This window comes from Bos taurus, chromosome 3, assembly GCF_002263795.3.
Source record: "Bos taurus isolate L1 Dominette 01449 registration number 42190680 breed Hereford chromosome 3, ARS-UCD2.0, whole genome shotgun sequence".
In the NCBI taxonomy this organism is placed as follows: Eukaryota; Metazoa; Chordata; class Mammalia; order Artiodactyla; family Bovidae; genus Bos; species Bos taurus.
The window spans coordinates 30,384,909-30,404,317 of record NC_037330.1 but is presented as its reverse complement, the minus strand read 5'-3'; the positions used below and the strand labels follow the sequence as shown (position 1 = coordinate 30,404,317).

Below are 19,409 nucleotides of genomic sequence, written 5' to 3'. Positions count from 1 at the left end.
GGGAAAAATAATTATTTTTTCCAAGTTCAGTAGTTTTGTGATTAGGACATCTAAATTTAAAACAAAACTGTTCCTAATTACACCTATATATCTCAGGTACTGAATTGAATGCCTTTCAACCTGGTTCTATGCTTATATTTTGTGGTATCAAAACTATGAAAAAATGTTCGTAGGAGAAGATTTAGTCAGATAATGGTCAAAACATCATCAGGTCTAACAATGCAAACAAGATTCAATTTTCTCAGCTAAAGATACGCATACCAAAAAATCAGTTTTTCCTTAACGTGAGAGAAGAAACCAAATAAATGTGTAGTGTTATAAGAATCACGAAACGATTTTGTGCATTTCATGTATTTTTCAAATACAAAAAAATCAAATGGCCTCTCTCTACTTGAAATTGTAACTCCCCTTTTAAGTCTTAATTATGTGTCTTATCCAAAGCAAACAATGTTTCAAAAGCTGTTACACAACTTTTAAGTAGACTAACAATATTTGTTGATTACAAACTTGAATGACATTCCACATTCACTGAATTTCATTTATTACAAGAATACTTACATCCCTACTTGGTGGCTCTGGACATGACAACTTTGTTTACATGACACCTGGTTAAGGCAGATGACTACAAAAAGAAAGGGTCACTGCAAGGGTCATCAGGGAAGGGGACACAAGGAGAAGAACTGATATTTGAACTTGCAACATCACAAAGCTAGCAAGAACCAAGTTTCAAAACTATCCCGTTTTCTCTCCATTACATATGTGTTTCTGGAACTATGGTTTCAGAGTTACAAAGCAGAAGACATACAAATTCAAATTTTTCTTCCATTAGCACAGTAAATTCTTACATTATTCTGTTTATTCTATCTTAGCTCCTGAGAAGATAGTAAGTCTATTTTTAAAAACAGAATACACATATTCTGAATATCGTATGTATATACCATATGTATGGGGCTTCCTTGGTGGCTCAGACAGTAAAGCGTCTGCCTGCAATGCGGGAGACCCGAGTACAATCCCTGGGTCAGGAAGATCCCCTGGAGAAGGAAATGGCAACCCACTCCAGTATTCTTGCCTGGAGAATCCCATGGATGGAGGAGCCTGGTAGGCTACAGTCCACGGGGTCGCAAAGTCGGACACGATTGAGCGACTTCACTTTCTTTTCCCTATACCATATGTGTATGTATGTACGTTCAGTTGTGTCTGACTCTGTGGGACCCCATGGACTGTAGCCTGCCAGACTCCTCTGTGGGATCTCCCAGGCAAGAATACTGGAGTGGGTTGTCATTTCCTTCTCCAGGGGATCTTTCCAACCCAGGAATCAAACCCAGTCTCTTGCATCTCCTGCATTGGCAGGCGGATTCTTTACCAGTGTGCCACCTAGGAAGCCCTGTATATGTATACATACATACAATAAACACGCAAGAAGTAATTAAAGCTTTTGATATCCTAGTATTTCAGAGGACCAATTCTCTTTAAAAGGCTGGGTCAAGAGATGACTGCAAGAGAGAATTCAGCCTCAACCAGGGATGTGTCTAAAGAAGTTTTCATCAAACTTCTAAGTCACTTCATGAAAATATTAGGCCACGGCTGGTTTGGAAATAATTTGAATTTACAGTTTATATATGATGAAAGAATTAAATACTGAAAAAATATCATTAGTCATTAAACAGATTTTTGTATAATCAGAGTTACAAAGCCCACAAAGACTGCCACATTGTTGACACTGTGAAATAAAAGTAAAATGCTGTAAAGTTTGAAGTATTTTAAGTTAGGAATGTTAAGATGACATTACTGTGGAACTAAAAATATGTAAATTCATACTTTCATGTTAAAAAAGAGGGAAAAAAATCCAGCAACCCAAGAGTAGGTAACTGTAGGTAACTAAGATCCTATCCTTTAAAAATATAATTTAACAAGAACCAGTATGTATCTGTGAACCAAAGCACACAAAAAGAAATTAAGAAGAGAAAAGGAAGGAAGGAGGAAGGCAGGCAGGCATGAACCCTAAACCACTCCTAAAGCAAAATGATTAGGGTTGAGGGAGTGGCCCAAATGCACAAGTTAAAGGTTAAGGCAGTTTTAAAAATAATTCTTAAAGGGGCCAACCACCTAGGAGCCAAACAAAACAAAATAACCATTTGGTAAAAATTATGCCACGAGGTTCTTGATATGCAATTCGTCTTTCAGAGTTATTTCAGGAAGGATGACCCCAATTAGCTATCATTAAAAATAGAGAAGGGTACAGTTTATAGGCCTATTATAACACAGATTCAAAGAAATGTGCTAGTTATCTCTGGGTGAAAACAAGAAACTGTTCTCCCAAAAGAAAAGTGTCATGTGCAGTCAGCACTACTGACATCACTTACTTCTGATGCAAAATGCCAACAGCTTTCAAGCTCTTGCTCTCAGAATTACAACATGTGAACCTGTTGTTTGTAGTCAGCTTAAAAATACTCTGAACACCTGGAGTACCTCTAGATAATATCAATTTCTTCAAGCCATCAGAGTCAAAATCTGATTAGAAATCCTAGCAGATGGAGTTCAGAGCCTCCAAAATTAATGGTTCTCAGAAGCTAGAAAATGTCCAAAATCCCTTTTAATTTCTCTGGACTCATAAAAAAAAGTAATATAATAATAAAAAAAAAAGTACTTAATCTTATAACAGACAAAACAAACATGCATTCAGAATTTAAAAAGCACAAAGAAACATTCTGCAGAAAAAAAAATAAATCTTCGATCTCCATTCCCACTTTATGTCCCCTTAAGGCAGCCAGCTTACCCTTTTTCTGTGCAATGAGATTAAGCACTGAACTAAATTATGACTTCAAATACTTATTCCTGTTTCATGAGTTGTTTACATTATTGTCTCAACAGGATTACAGACTTTTCAAGGGAGAAATCAAGATCAGTGTCCTCTATAACTTAGACCTAGCCTAGTGAGGAATATGTGTGTACAGCTTGATAATATGGGTTAAAATATACATATATATATTGGTGGAATCTGCCACCAATTTAGAAGCCTAAAGCTAAGGTTTTACAGATGAAATACAGAATCTCTTTAAAGGCCTTATGTGAAAATAATTTGAGGTACTAGTGAAAGTCGCTCAGTCATGTCCTGCGACCCCGTGGACTAATACAGTCCATAGAATTCTCCAGGTCCGAATACTGGAGTGGGTAGCATTTCCCTTCTCTCTTCTTGGGATCTTCCCAACCTAGGGATCAAACCTAGGTCTCCCGCATTGCAGGTGGATTTTTTTACCAGCTGAGCCACAAGGGAAGCCCAACAATATTGGAGTGGCTAGCCTAGCCCTTCTCCAGTGGATCTTTCCGACCCAGGAATCGACTGGGGTCTCCTGCATTGCAGGTGGATTCTTTACCAACTGAGCTATTAGGGAAGTTCCTCTGAGGTACTAAATTATCATTAAAAAAAAAAAGCGAAAGCTTGGCTACATAATCAACATGTGAGCTGTCAATCCCAGTAAATAAATACACTTAACTTTAGAATTTCTGCTAACTAAGCAACTACTTATTATTATGAGAGGTTTTGACTTTTATATGTTAAATTGTGATTTGATGTTCCAAGGCAAACAAATAACCCCAGTTATTTTAAATGATGTTGAGGTAAGCAAGTTACTCTCCACATTTCCTTCACTCCTTTACAACATGTGGAAGAAAACAGAAGGGTAAAAAATGATAAAACTTAAGCTGAGATGCAGCTGAAATGCTGTAGAACTAATTACATCACAAGGAACAAAACAAGGAGGGGTTTATCCAGTTCTTTAATTCTAACACCATGAAAAGATTTTACGTGAGACTTTGAACTGTGATAGTCAAGTTAGCCTGATTTACTTCAATCCTCCCAACATCAATTAAAAAGAATTTTTATTTACATTTATATCAAGAATCTAGCAGAAGCAATAAGCAAAATCAGTTGTGCACATGAAATTTTTCTAAAGCTTTAAGTCCAATGATACTGAGCTGGAACAAAACCTAACAATTTCTTATTTCTGTTTTTGGAATACTATAGTGCAACAAGCAAAGCAAGAGTTGTCATTGTTAATTAAAATTAAAACTGTGATTATTTTAAACACAAAGCTTTAAGGAGTATGATTTCAAACCTCATGAATAAAACATTTTTTAAAAAGTTACCTAAAACAAAGTATCTGGTTGCTTAGTGAAAATCAAAAAATCAGGCCTTAGTGGATACTCACCTCCACCATACATGACAGCCAACATGATGGAAGATATCCATGACACTTCACTGGTGGTGGCATTAAATATACCTTCAATTTCTTTGAAGAACACAGTAATAGATTTGGGGAACGCATAAGAGAAGCCGATGGAAATGAAAGCTCCAATTACCACTGCCCACCCCCAGCCTCCATCTGGGGGGGTGTATCCAACTGGACCTCCAACTGCTGGTGGCATTGTAAATGTTGATAAATTCCAAAATGCAGTTCAAATCCAAGTATCTATACAATACAAAATTTAAATGCAATGTCAGCAATAAAGCACTCCCATCTAGAACTCCCAACAACAAAGTACACTTTACACGTAGCTCTCAAGTAACAGAACTATTTTTCAATACTCTATGAAGGTTCTAGGTTTTAATACAGGCTTTGTAAGTTTTTCCCCTTTCTCGTGTATTCTTCAATACTCTTTCTCTTTTAATATGCTGACTTAAAAGTAACAGGAAGTAGGCACCTGACTTACTAGATACATAGCAATTTGCAAAATACAAGATCATTCTGAACACATAAGAATTGCATTTAATGAGCTGGAAAATAATTTCAAAAAGTTTCCTTTTATCTATCTAATTTCTTTGGTTAAACTCCTAAACATATAAGTTGAACTATAAAGTCAAAAGATAGTAGTTTCAAATAAAAGATTATCCCTTTTTCTTGAAGCTACCCAATACTAATATTTAGCAAGGTTTAGACTGTTAGATTTTGAATAGTTTTGGAAAAGATGGGAGTGGGTGTTTGATAGTAGGCTTACCTGTTTTCTCATGAAGGTCTCTTTTATTTTAAGCCAGCTTCCACCCTATGTTTAACTCATCCTACAACAGTATGTGAGTATGTCCACTTCAAATTATCTTCAGTCAGACTGTATTACTACAATAAATATAGGTCATAGATGACAAGCTCACTCTTGGCTGCAGCTTTCTTTAGTCTAAAACACAAATCCCTAACTTCACACTGTAGGAGCAGTATATTGGTTATCTTCTAAATACTGTTCTTTCCAATCCATCTGAACACTTCCAATCTGATTTAAGACACTGGACATTGTAGGGTAAGGAAGAAGACAGTCCCAAAGGAAGGTTTCTGTAAAGGCAAGGATATAGTTTCCTCACTCCTACAACATTGCACTAAAGGTTCTAAGCCAGCTTGTGCAGGCAAGAGAAAGAAATTACAGGCATAAAGACTAGAAAGGAAGAAGTAAACCTGTCTTCATTCACAGATGAAAAATTGTCTATGTGCATAATGCTAAGAAATAAAAAAAGTATTAGAACTAAAAATGAACTTAACTAGATAGATCTCAGGATATAAGACCAATAAATTGAAATCAACTCGTTAAGCCAATTTTGAGTTTTCCTTTCATCTAATTGGGCTTCCCTTGTGGCTCAGCTGGTAAAGAATCCATCTGCAATGTGGGAGACTTCGGTAGGGAGGGTTGGGACATCCCCTGGAGAAGGGAAAGGCTACCCACTTCAGTATTCTGGCCTGGAGAATTCCACGGACTAAGTCCAAGGGGTCACAAAGAGTCGGACATGACTGAGCGACTTTCACTTCACTTCACTTTCTTCATCTAATTATGAAAAAAAAAAAAAAACACTTGAATTTTTTCAATCAAAGAAGCACTAAAAGATTAATCTGCCTCAGAATGTTTACACACAGAGAAACCCACAGACAGTAGAGTCACTTAACACATCAAGCTCTGACTCGAACAGCTAATTCATGCTGGACATGATTAAACTTTGAGCTTAGCTGCCAGCTACGATTTGTCCCAGTTAGTTACAGCAGTTACAATTTTTAGTCACTAAGACTTGCCTCATCATGTTAATAATATCTTATCCCATTGTGTAAAAATTAAGATTTAAAACTTGAAGCTTTAAAAAGATTCATTAGGAAATAAGTACAAGAAATAAGAGTATCCAAATTTTGAAAGAAAGAACACTTCAAAACCCAGACATGGATTCAACAGTTCTGCCACCACCCAAAAAATGCTTGTCCTTCCTAACTTAAAAATTCTGACAGTACATAATAGAAGGTGTGTAGTATCATCTAAACAAACTATTTTCTTTCAAACTGACCAAACTTGAGCTATGAACAAAAGGGTTCATTCAAAAAGTAAAATATGTGAGCAGGCTTCCTTGTACAGTATTCACAGCCCCAGTGAGAAGAGGGAATGCGCAAGTCCAGAGGCGAAAAGAGATTAAAGTTTTATATTTTAATCCTTACAGTGTGCACAGTAGCCTTCTTATTAGCTATTAGTTTATGACTCTCCAGTAGTTGCCTGATAGTGATAGGAAGATTTTTTTTTTTTTAAGTGATAAGATAATGAGAAAGTTCTTCATCAATTGACTGGGAAAGAATAGGAAACAGTAAATAATCCTAACTTTTCTTAGCAATGATGGTGGTGACAAGAACCACCTTCTAGATTTTCTGATTTCTCTCCTTTTCTCATAACTCTCAGGAATTGTGCAAGTAAACATTTGGAAATTCAAAGTTGAGCTTCCTACCCTTCATGCTCTGCCCCTACTCTAGAAGAGTTATAAAAGCCCCTGCAAATAGTATTCATTATGTTCTCTACACTTTTTCCATCAACATTTAAAACAACATTTTAAACACTTTTAGGAAATGACAATGGCCCGTATGTGAACTTAAAAGAGCAGAAAGTACCTAAAACCAATTATCGAAAAGAATTTGTTACTAAGTGTAGACCAGTTTTACATATCAAATTCACAAAGAACATTCAAATCCAGAAAGGCTGATTAACTGAAGCTATTGATGCTGAAGTAGCCAATCTACTGCTCTCTATAACTGGCCCCCAGTCCAGCTTCACGGCTTTCAGAACCACTTGCCCCAAGGTAGACCGCAAGATTCAAGGTCTAGGAAACCTCCTTTGCCTTTTCTATTTTAAATGGAATACAATGAAGAAAACCAAAACAAACTTTAAAAAAAAAAACTACAAACAACCAGAAGGCACCAAAGAAAATGAGAAAGGAGGGAAAGGGACAGGGCATAATCTTTTTTTTTCCCCCTGCAAGATCTTAGTTCCCTGGCCAGGAAACACCAAGCCCTACCCACTGGACTGCAAGAGAATTCCCAGGATACAACTTTTAAAAGAAGGTCATAGCTGTTCAGGACAAAAACTGGTTAGAACAGATCAGGCCCAAGATGGTGGAAGTTTCAACTTCATGGATGTTGAGCATCCTTACACATTCATTATTACATATTAGCATACGCTACATGAACACACCCATACATGCTATAACAGTTCTAAGGTCAACCATAAAAGACCAAAGAGTCGGTGATGACCCAATTTCTAAAAATCTTTGCTACTTCCCCACAAAAAAATGGAGTAATCCTCCCCCATAGTGAAATTAGCCAGCCCATAAAAACTAACACCCCATACCCTGGGGCCGCTCTCACATTCTGATACAGCCCACACTCTATGGAGTGTTATCTCCCAGGGCTGCTCTTGCCTTTTGAGATGGACCACATTCTATCTGTGGGGTATGTATCTCCCAGGGCATCTTACCTTCTGAGATGGCACATACTTGTCTATCGAGTGTTTATCTCCTTAATGGACTTCCCTGATAGCTCAGTTGATAAAAGAATCTGCCTGCAATGCAGGAGACCCTGGTTCAGTCCCTGGGTTGGGAAGATCCCCTGGAGAAGGGAAAGGCTACCCACTCCAGTATTCTGGCCTGGGAAATTCCATGGACTGTATAGTGCATGGGGTCACAAAGTGGTGGACAATACTGAGCAGCTTTCACTTTATCTTGAATAAAACTGTTTTCCCACTTAGTTCTGGGGCAGAGCCTCTTGCCTACCAGTTTGTATCCTTCCAAGCATCCTATACTTAAATCTGTTTCTTGTCAATTGCTTTTCCTCTCACTGAATTCCTTCTGCACTGAGACAGAAAGAACCTGAGTTTCATTACATCCTGAGACCAAGTGTGTGGTTTCAGCTGAGAGATTGTGGATTTGTTCAGTTCAGTTGCTCAGTTGTGTCCAACTCTTTGTGATCCGACTGCAGCACGCCAGGCCTCCCTGTCCATCACCAACTCTTGGAGTTTACTCAAACTCATGCCCATTGAGTTGGTGATACCATCCAACCATCTGTCGTCCCCTTCTCCTCCCGCCTTCAATCTTTCCCAGCATCAGGGTCTTTTCAAATGAATCAGCTCTTTGCATCAGGTGGCCAAAGCATTGGAGTTTCAGCTTCAACATCAGTCCTTTCAATGAATATTCAGGACTGATTTCCTTTAGTTTGGACTGGTTGGGTCTCCTTGTAGTCCAAGGGACTCTCAAGAGTCTTCTCCAACACCACAGTTCAAAAGCATCAATTCTTCAGCACTCAGCTTTCTTTATAGTCCTAAACCAGAGTTTGTGTGTTCAAGTCCCATCTGAGAGGTATGTATGGGTTCGAGGTGTGCAGTTTCAAAAGGATAAATACTACTGTAACTGATTAGGCCAACACTCAGCAGTTTTGAAATGCATGATTTTTGATCAAATGGCATATAAAGAACTTTTAAGAATCTCCCTTATCATTCAAGGTAAACCCAACCAATATTATAAGAAATTATACATAACACCCTTGAAGAGAAATGAACTATTTCCTAGCCAGAATGCTTCAGAATACATGAAAATTGATTCTAAATCTTGTTTTTAGTTTAACACATATTTATAATTCCCAAAATGTCAACATTCATTACTAATTATTTACAGATTTAAAAATAATTTACATGATCAGATCATCCTACAAATAAGGTTTTTTATCTACAGCAATTCTAACCAGATATGTTGTTGGAAAAAGAGATTTTAATGGTCAGCTTCTTCAGATGATTGTGTATATTCTCTGATATGTTACCCAAAGTTGAGAAGTGATGCCTCCTTGAGACCTCCCCTGACTTCCCAAGTGCAGGTTCAAACAGTTGCTAATCAGGAAAGGGAGAAAATGAAGAAACCAGGATCAGTCAAGAAACAACAGTTCAGTTCAGTTCAGTTGTTCAGTGTGTCCAACTCTTTACAACCCCATGGACTGCAGCAGCCTTCTCTGTCCATTACCAACTTCCGGAGCTAGCTCAATCTTATGTCCATTGAGTCCATGATGCCATCCAACCATCTCATCGTTGTCCCCTTCTCCGCCTGCCTTCAATCTTTCCCAGCATCAGGGTCTTTTCCAGTGAGTCAGTTCTTCACATCAGGTGGCCAAAGTATTGGAGTTTCAGCTTCAACATCAGTCCTTCCATGGAACACCCAGGACTGATCTCCTTTAGGATGGACTGGTTGGATCTCCTTGCAGTCCAAGGGACTCTTCAAGAGTCTTCTCCAAAACCACAGTTCAAAAGCATCAATTCTTTGGAAACAACAGTGTTCAATATTAATACTATACAGTAGCTCTTTGATATTGCTATAGTGACCCCATTTTACAAAGGTGAATCTGAATTTTCTTGTATCTTCTTTTAGAAATGAGGATAAAAGCTTTATAAGTAATATAGAAAACTGATGAAGCTGATCGTATCTGCAAATAGTCAAACATACAAACTTAAAGGGAATGAATATATTTACATGTGTATATTTATAGTATGTAGATACTGACTTCAAAAAGAAAAACATGAAGTTCATTAGCTATTAAATATACCATCCAAGAAGAAAAGTAATCTACAGTAGGAGATTAAACCCTCTTGTCTATAACAGCTTCCTGTGTGTCATGCTGTATTTCTTATCCATTTCACTCTTGCCACTATCCAAGCACAAACTGTGGCACAACTTTATGAACTATATCATCCCAAAGAACAAGGGTTAGTTTTTATTAGTGCAATAAAAAAAAGCATACTGTTAATAAAGATTCTTTCAGAGGCAGGATTTTAGGGGCATTAGATCCCAAGAGGATCAACTGTCAATATGCTAAATCATCAAATTTCATCTGATTGTTATTGCAATTAAGACTTTCAAAATTATGAACTGTATAATCATTTAAAAGTTATATTAGGATACACACCACTTTTTTGCTTTCATATAATAAAATGTGAGTGCCCCCCCATTGAAAAGCTGTAAACAAGACAGGCATGGTCCCTGCCATTGTAGAAATTAGATTCCAAGGAAGAAAGAAAACAAACAGGTAAACAAATTAAGTAAACTAAATATGTTCTGCTGCTGCTGCTAAGTCGCTTCATCATGTCTAACTCTGTACGACCCCAGAGACGGCAGCCCACCAGGCTCCTCTGTCCCTGGGATTCTCCAGGCAAGAATACTGGAGTGGGTTGCCATTTCCTTCTCCAATGCACGAAAGTGAAAAGCGAAAGGGAAGTCGCTCAGTCGTGTCCGACTCTTAGCGACCCCAAGGACTGGACCCTACCAGGCTCCTCTGTCCGTGGGATTTTCCAGGCAAGAGTACTGGAGTGGGGGTGCCATTGCCTTCTCCGAAATATGTTCTAAGTATACCTAAAACTTTACAATGGTTGGAGGTTGGGAAGGGGAGATAACATCCTCTTTCCACATCCTTATTGTTTGACTTCTTCCAACGAACATACATTGCTTTATAATAAAGAAAACAGAAAGCAGCAAAGTTTTAAAAGATGACGAAGTTATATGTGCTTATGTGACTAAAAACGTTAAATGCACCTGTCATTCTATCATCCTCATGTAGTGAAAAGTGAAAGTTGCTCAGTAGTGTCCGACTCTTTGCGACCCCATGGAGTACAGAGTCCATGGAATTCTCCAGGCCAGAATACTGGAGTGGGTAGCCTTTCCTTTCTCCAGGGGATCTTCCCAACCCAGGGACTGAACTCAGGTCTCTCGCATTGCAGGCAGATTCTTTACCAGCTGAGCCACCAGGGAAGCCCTGGTATAAGCCCTCGTGTAAGTTAGTTACATTTAATGTAAATTCTAAACTTCTTTCTAGGATAGTCATGCATAAACACAAAAATAAACATGAGACTGTATTTCATGCTTTATAGCCTGCTTTTCCTATTCAATGTCTGAAGCATTTTTTGATACGTGCCTAGTTCTGTAACTTTTTTTGGCTACACTATGCAGCATGCAAGGTCTTAGTTCCCTGATCAGAGATTGAACCCATGCTCCTGCAGGGGAAGCATGGAGTCCTAACCACTGGGCTGCCAGGGAATTCCCTCTAACATTTTTTTAAAATAGTGTTATTCTATTCTGTGGATGTACCATACTTTAAAAAAAAAAAATCACCTATTGTTGAGCACATAGATTGTTACACGGAATTTCTACAAAATTCTAACGTTTTTAATTCATATTATAAAAAATAAAAGGAGCCTATTTTTCACTCTTTCATTGTATTTTGTGGCAAAAGCATTTTAAAACTAAGAATCACACTAATATTCAGAACTCTGAGAACAGTATGTCAAAAATGTTAAGGTTCACTTTAGACAGGCAGTAACATTTTTTTCTACATTAAAAAAGAAGCTAGTGCTCCAATATAAAAGTCTTTGGATTAATTTAGGGCTGAGCATGAATTAAAATCTTTGGGTAAAGGTGGACATCTACTCAAAGAAGTAGCAAATTCATTTTTTAAAAAAATATTTATTTATTTTTGGCTGTGCCCTGTCTTCAGATGCTTGCAGGCTTTCTTTCTCTAGTTGCAGGCACTCTCCAGTTGCAGAGCGAGGGTTCCGAGGGCTTCTCACTTCGGTGCTTCTCTTGTTGCAGTTCATGGCTCCAAAGCATGGTCTCAGTAGTGCACAGGCTGAGCTGCCCCACGGCATGTGGGATCTTCCTGGACCAGGAATCAAACTTGTGTCCCCTGCACTGGCAGGCAAATTCTTAACCAATGGATCACCAGGGAAGTCCGACAAATTCATTTTTTACTTTTCACTGCAAATTCCTAACTTGCAGAACACTATCCCACCTCAGTGTGGTTAGGCATCTGGGCTACCCTCAAATGTCACACCACAGAGAAGCTAAAGTACTATATATCTGTATATAAGTATTTTAGAAAATAGCAGCATAATTAACTAAACAAAAAACCATGAGATCAAGTTAATTTAAGTACTCTAACACTGGGGCTTACATATGGGGTTAAGGAGGCAAATGAAGATGTCCAAAGATTAAAAAATAACTTCTCTGGGGGAATACCCTGGCGGTGCAGTAGTAAGGATGCTGCGCTTTCACTGGTTTAACTGCTGTGGCAGTTATTTGCTCATTAAAAAACAAAAAAGAACTCATGGATATTTCAAAGCTTTTAAGACACAGTTGATACTCACAAGAGGCGCCAATGCTTTAGGATACCTTAAAGATCAATTCAGAAACAAAAGCAAAGACAGGAGTATAAATATGTTCCAAATCCAGAAGCATTTAGTAATTTTCAAAACTGAAATTATTTTTCATTAATACCATAAGTTTATTTAATGCTAAAAGTCTATTTCAGTCCACTAATATCATTACTGTTTTTCTGAATATACCTTGCCACGTGAAATTAATGGCCTCTATGACAACTTAACTCAATGCTTCTTGGCTGCTGCTGCTGATGCTAAGTCACATCAGTCGTGTCCGACTCTGTGCGACCCCACAGACAGCAGCCCACCAGGCTCCTCTGTCCCTGGGATTCTCCAGGCAAGAATACTGGAGTGGGTTGCCACAGCATGCTGAAAAAAACTAACAGAATAATTCCCACATTTGTTTCTTTCTTTGTAAGTAACTATTTCCCTCACTAGCTTAGGTGTGTGCTTCTAGATCATGAATTAAAGACAGAAGCTATTGTTTCAACTTATAAAAAAGCTAAGGAACTCCCTGGCAGTCCAGTGGTTAGGATTCCATGCTTTCAGTGCCAGGGGACACGGTTTAGTTCCTAGTCAGAGAACTAAGCTGGGTGCAAAGCAAAGCAAAACAAACAAAAACAAAACAAAACAAAAAACATCAACTAATCCCTCCTCCAGGACCAAATGATGTTAGGATTCAAAGAACGTGACTTTCCCAGTTTTTGAGGGTGCAGGAAAAATATGAAACAAAGAACCCTCCAGTGATGTTATGCTTTCTGTGTTAAGAAACACAGGCAGAAAGGTTTTTTGTTTCAGCACATAGAGCTTACCTGATCAGTCTCACTTTCTGAGTGATTACTACAGCAGATTTTGTCTTTTTTTTTTTTTTAGTTCTACCAGTTTATTGCTACCAACCTGTGACCCTCCACCCTCATGCACACATGCTCAGTCATGTAACCCCATGGACTGCAGCCTGCCAGGCTCCTCTGTCCATGGACTTTTCCAGGCAAGAATACTGGAGTGGGTTGCCATTTCCTTCTCCAGATTTTGTCTTCTTTAATGCTTCATTTTCACTTGATTCCAGCAGATTAAGAAAGTTGGAGGCTGTGTCCTCCAAAGGTAGGTTTTGCTTGGCAGAATTTCAGGCTATATTTTGGAATACCTTTATATGTTGTTTTCTATAGCACTACAAATATATATTCAACAAATCAATATCTAAGTGGGCCATTTCAGTTTATTATTATATGACCTACCTTGTTCCAAAATCTAAAGAAGAAACATAGTGGACTGAATTAAAATTATAATTAGACATACTGTCAAAACAGTGTCATTTATGTTACACTTTGAATATAAATGAATATTTGAATACAGTTAATGGTATTTCTGTTAGACTCTACTTCACTACCAGTATTCTGAAGCTTAATGGGGAAAATTACAAATTATTAACAGATAAACAACAAAGAAAGCTTTTCCTTTTCTTGCAAAAGGCTGAGTTGAACTTCTCACAGTGATAATTAACACTATACTTAGTTTCATATTAAAAATTTTTTTTTGAAACCCAGAAGCAACAAAGTAATATGTGGACATTTCATTTCATAGCTTTATTTTCATCCTAAAAGTTTCAAGCCATATTTTAAAATATGTATTTCTTCATCTTTTAGTGAGTTCTTGTATACATATTTGTTTAGTAAATATCCTTTGAATTGAGTCTGAACTTCATTACTGTGCTACATTTGACCCTCATTATCTCAAAGAACCAAGTTCAATTTTCTTACTTGTCTTATTAGTACAGTCAAACTACATAAGAGTATTGAAACTGAGTACTCTTTGGCATTAAAGCATTATCCACCATTCTCAAATGTTTGTTTACAAAGCTTTTTAAGACTAGACACTAAAGATGTATCAAAAAAGTCAGCATTATCACCTCAAAATATACTATAATTAAATTTAAATACCCTTTTTAATTGCTGACAATATAATTTTATGTTCTAAGATAATAATCAGTTCCTTTATTAGAAATACGTAATTTTCAAGTGAATGTTTTATTTTCCCAGAAACAGGTAATTGTTAAGCCATTTCTCTGCCCTTTGCTACATCAAGTAGATATACATCTAGGAGATGGAGACAGTAATTTTAAAAATATGCTTCCTGAATACAAGGGAAAATTATTGTCTCAATTTGTGACACTCATTTTATTCTCCCTTAGCATATTTGTTAATGTTTAGTCGAGTTGTTTAAGTCATGTCCGACTCTTTGCAACCCCATGGACTGCAGCATGCCAGCCTTCCCTATCCTCCTTGATCTCCAGGAATGTGATCAATCTCATGTCCATTGAGTCAGTGTTGCCATCCAGTCATCTCATCCTTTGTCATCCCCTTCTCTTCTTGCCCTCAATCTTTCCCAGCATCAGGGTCTTTTCCATGTGTTGGCTCTTCACATCAGGTGCCAAAGTATTGGAGCTTCAGCTCCAATTGGAATTCATATTCCAATGAATATTCAGGACTGATTTCTTTCAGATTGACTAGCTTGATCTCCTTGCGGGCCAAGGGACTCTCGAGAGTCTTCACCAGCACAACAATTCAAAAGCATCAATTCTTTGGCACTCAGCCTTCTTTATGGTCTGACTCTTACATCTGTACATGACTACTGGAAAAAACCATATGGACCTCTGTGGGCAAAGTGATGTCTCTGCTTTTTGATACACTGTCTAGGTTGGTCAGAGCTTTTCTTCCAAGAAGCAAGCGTCTTTTAATTTCATAGCTACAGTCCCCCTTTGATCCCTAGGTCAGGATTTATGATTTAGTACACAGAAGTCGATGGCCAAAAAATTTATTTACTTAACTGACATCATGAGTTGTGTGCTGTGTTGCATCACAGGTTCTGGCTAACTTCATTCTCACATCAGAAGTACAGGAGTTAGGAGCAGGAGCTCTTAGCTTTTTTGGTGCCACAGATTAAATTCTAAATTTTACACAGAGGTCAATGAAGTTTTTCCCCAACCAAGTTCATAGCCTCCTTGAATTCCTTCCAACATGGAGTATCAACCTGCATATCTCAGGTTAAAACCTCTGATTGGGGAATAGAAGAGAAAGTTAATAAAGTAAAAAGCTTTGGTTCTCAAAAGCTCAATAAGGCAATTTACAAAAGCTCTGTTATTATCCAAAACAACACACTAAAACAGTGTCATCAGGTCTTCATTCATTCAATAATCTTCAGAAGATTTATATAAGAAGAGCAAAATCAGAGGGAAGAAATATTTTTCAGTGAATGATCAAATATGAAGCTTACACTGCCTGTATATTTTGAGGAATTTCTCCTTTATATGAAGGCTAAATCACTGTAATCAAATCAGATTCAATGTTATGAGTAGTTGTAATCAGCAATAGGGTAGTTTGGACAACCAGAGGGGCTAGATATCACTGTTTCTGCATAAATGGTGAGTAGCACTCTTCAGTGACTCAGCCCATGCAACCAATAACACTGTTGTGGCTGTGAACTCATGTAGTTATTGTGCATAATGTACCCCTAGAAGAGAAATCACTATTTCAATAGGATTGTAACTGCTCTTTTAATCACTTCTCTGCAAGACACCACAGCTCACAAGTCACCTATTCTAGTCTTTCTGCCATAAATCCATTATGAAATGGATCCTACAACCAAAAAGAAAGAGGGGAAGCAGAAGGGGAAGAGGCATAAGAAGAGGGAGAAGGAGGAGGAGGAGGAGAAGAAATTACAGAGGAAAAAAGAAATATTTGTCGGGGAAAATTAAAAGATGAATAACATACAACTTAAAAGGTCATGCTGCTGCTAAGTCACTTCAGTCGTGTCAGACTCTGTGTGACCCCATAGACGGCAGCCCACCAGGCTCCCCTGTCCCTGGGATTCTCCAGGCAAGAACACTGGAGTGGGTTGCCATTTCCTTCTCCAGTGCATGAAAGTGAAAAGTAAAAGTGAAGTTGCTCAGTCGTGTGCGACCCTCAGCGACCCCATGGACTGCAGCCTTCCAGGCTCCTCCATCCATGGGATTTTCCAGGCAGGAGTACTAGAGTGGGGTACTGCTGCCTTCTCCTAAAAGGTCATGGTACTAATCTAATAATGACAACAGCCTAAACTAGGGGTGGGGTGGGATGAGAAAAAGTGGACATAAGAGATAACCAAAGGAAGAAGGGGTTGACACTTAAATGCATTTGGTAGGGAAGGAGCCCACTAGAGAAGTATTAAAATGACTCAGATTTTAAGCCTGGCTACCTGGAGTAATCAATCCCTGTCCTCAAGGAATTTAAAACCTGTAATCTGGTTTAGATTTGGTTTAGATTTGGTAGTAAGTGATTCTACCAGAAATTCCTTCAAACCTATTGTAACAGATAAGCTCTGCAAGAAAGAACAAAGACCAAAAGAATCCCTGCCAATTTAAGAAATTCTAAATGTTCCAAATACTAAAAGCCATTTGAAACATTAAGGACAAACGCTAAAAAACATTCTAATAAAATATGTACTGGCTTTCAAAGAAAATATACCTTGGTACCTTTAAATACATTTCTCCAAAAAGACAGTATTGCAATCATATATGATATGATATGATATTGTGCTTCCCTCGTAGCTCAGTCGGTAAAGAATCTCCCTGCCAATGCAGGAGACCTGGGTTCAAGTCCTGGGTCAGGAAGATCCCCTGGAGAAGGCAATGGCACCCCACTCCAGTACTCTTGCCTGGAAAATCCCATGGATGGAGCAGCCTGGTAGGCTACAGTCTATGGGGTCACAAAAAGTCAGACATGACTGAGCGACTTCACTGTCACTCATGATATTATATTAAGCACATAAATTTTTAACTTGCCCTTCCTATTCAAACTAACTCTTTTTTGTAGAGGTATTCTAGCTACTCAATTAAGACAGAGGGACTTCCCTGTGGTCCAGTGGTTAGAATCTACTTTGCAATGCAGGGGACATGGACTTGATCCCTGGTCAGAGAATAAAGATCCTACATGCCTCAGAGCAACTGAGCCTGCATGCCACAACTAGAGAGCCCAAGTGCCGCAACTAAGACTCAACACAGCCAAATAAATAAATAAATATATTTCTTTTAATTAAGAAGGAATGTTAGAATTAAACTGCCATTTGCAAACCACCAATGAAATAACAGAATTAGGCCATCAAGATAGCAGTATGAGGGACAAACATCATATTCCCCCCAATAGAAATACACACCATCACCTATGAATTATATTTGCCTTTTCCACCACACCATACCTCCTCTCAGAAATCAAACCTCAATCTAGCTACCAGTTTACAGAAAATACAATAGAACATGTTAAACTAGGACATGTTAAATCTATACCAGTGGGACACATTCAACACAATCCAGAATGAGGGAAACTGCATAAAAATAACCTGGTACCTTCAACAAATAACTTAAGAGGAAAATAAGAAAAAAGGGAAGACATACCAACCAAAAGTAATGTGTGGTCTTATTTGGATCTCAAATCAAACTGATCAATTATTTTGAAACAGTTTAGGAAAATGTGAATACTGCTTGGTTATTTGGTGATGTTAATATTTAAAGGCAGAACAATGGTTATGGTTGTTTCTTTAAAGCGTCATCTTGGTTTTTTTTAAGGAAGAGTTACTTTAAAAGTTTTTTAATTTATTTTTTGTTGTGCTGAGCCTTCAGTGCTTCACGGTTTTCTCTAGTCGTGGCAAGCAGAGGCCACTGTCTAGTTGTGGTGCTCGGGCTTCTCATCGTGGTGGCTTCTCCTGTTCAGAGCACCTGGTCTAGAGCCTAACTGCTTCAGTAATTGCAGCTCCCAGACTCTGGAGCACAGGCTCAATAGTTGTGGTACAAGGACTTAATTGCTCTGCAGCATGTGGGATCCTCCGGAGTTCCGGAATCAAACCTGTGTCTCCTGCATTGGCAGGCAAAGTCTTTATCATGGAGCCACCAGGGAAGCCCAAGAGTCATATCTTCTAGGGATATACTAAAATATTTACAGGTGAAATACCTCTATCTGTTTTGCTTCACAATAATCTAATAGGGGGCAGAGAGAAGTAAGTAGGAGTACAGATGAAACATTATTGGCTGTTTGAAACTTCAATTGGGTATTGAAAGTTGCCATAATAAATTGTATAGAAGGGGAAAAAATCACTAACTGCAAAAAGACATTTCCAATCTTTACCAGCTGAACAGCCCTGGGCTAGTCACATAACCTCTTAGTGTCCACATTGGGTAGATGGAGAAAAAAAAAAAAAAAAAAAACCTCATATTTGCTCAAGCTAGAAACCTGGGAAATATTTTTAACTTCTCTGGCTTTCCCTGTCTCCCACATATGGTCTATCATTGAATCCTGTCTGTTTCCCTCTCTCTTCCATTTTCCCCATACTGTCCATCTTGTCCATCACTGTGATCTCACAAAATGCCAAAAGCCTCCAACCTGTTCTCTACTTTGTAATCAGAGTGGTATTTCTAAAATTCAGTCTGATTGTGCCCTTCCCAACCCCATTTATAACCATTAAACTTGATTCATTTAGCTTCAAGAGCACTTCCTTAAATCTTTTTACTTAGTCCCTTCTTTACTTAAAATGACTAAGGCCTTTCATTATCTGATATTGCCCATCTCTCCAACTCCCATCTTTCCGTGTTCTCTGTGCTCTATTTTTATGCTTTAGCAAAACTCTTTTAAGTTTTTCTAATGTACCCTGTATTCTGACTGCAGCTTCAGTACTCAGATCTGGAATGCTCTTTTCACTATTACTCTCTGGCTTTAGCTAACTCCTATTCATCCTTCAAGTCTCAAGTTAAATCGCATTTCCTTGGAGAGGCGTACCTTTGCTTCTATACTAAGCTGGGAGTTATCTCACACCTACATAATACAGTATTTGTTCCCATAGGAACCTCTACTTCCTCTATTACGTACTCAATAGTTGTTTATAAAGAGCATATGTTCTGGTATTTATATCAATAT

The 19,409-nt window shown here is 38.1% G+C and overlaps 1 protein-coding gene across 4 annotated transcripts in view; it reads right to left on the bottom strand.

The window, feature by feature from the left end:
- The window catches only part of SLC16A1 (solute carrier family 16 member 1), a 33,810-nt gene that overhangs the window by 10,331 nt on the left and 4,070 nt on the right, over nucleotides 1-19,409 (bottom strand). For 2 of the 4 annotated variants that reach the window (XM_024986151.2, NM_001037319.1), the window contains exon 2: nucleotides 4,209-4,469. In XM_024986151.2, the coding sequence (XP_024841919.1) occupies nucleotides 4,209-4,425 (217 nt within the window). In that variant the 5' untranslated portion in view covers nucleotides 4,426-4,469. Of the gene's footprint in view, nucleotides 1-4,208; nucleotides 4,470-4,995; nucleotides 5,112-5,706; nucleotides 5,806-19,409 lie in introns of all 4 variants that reach the window. The other 2 variants (XM_059882554.1, XM_059882555.1) reach the window with 2 other exon arrangements.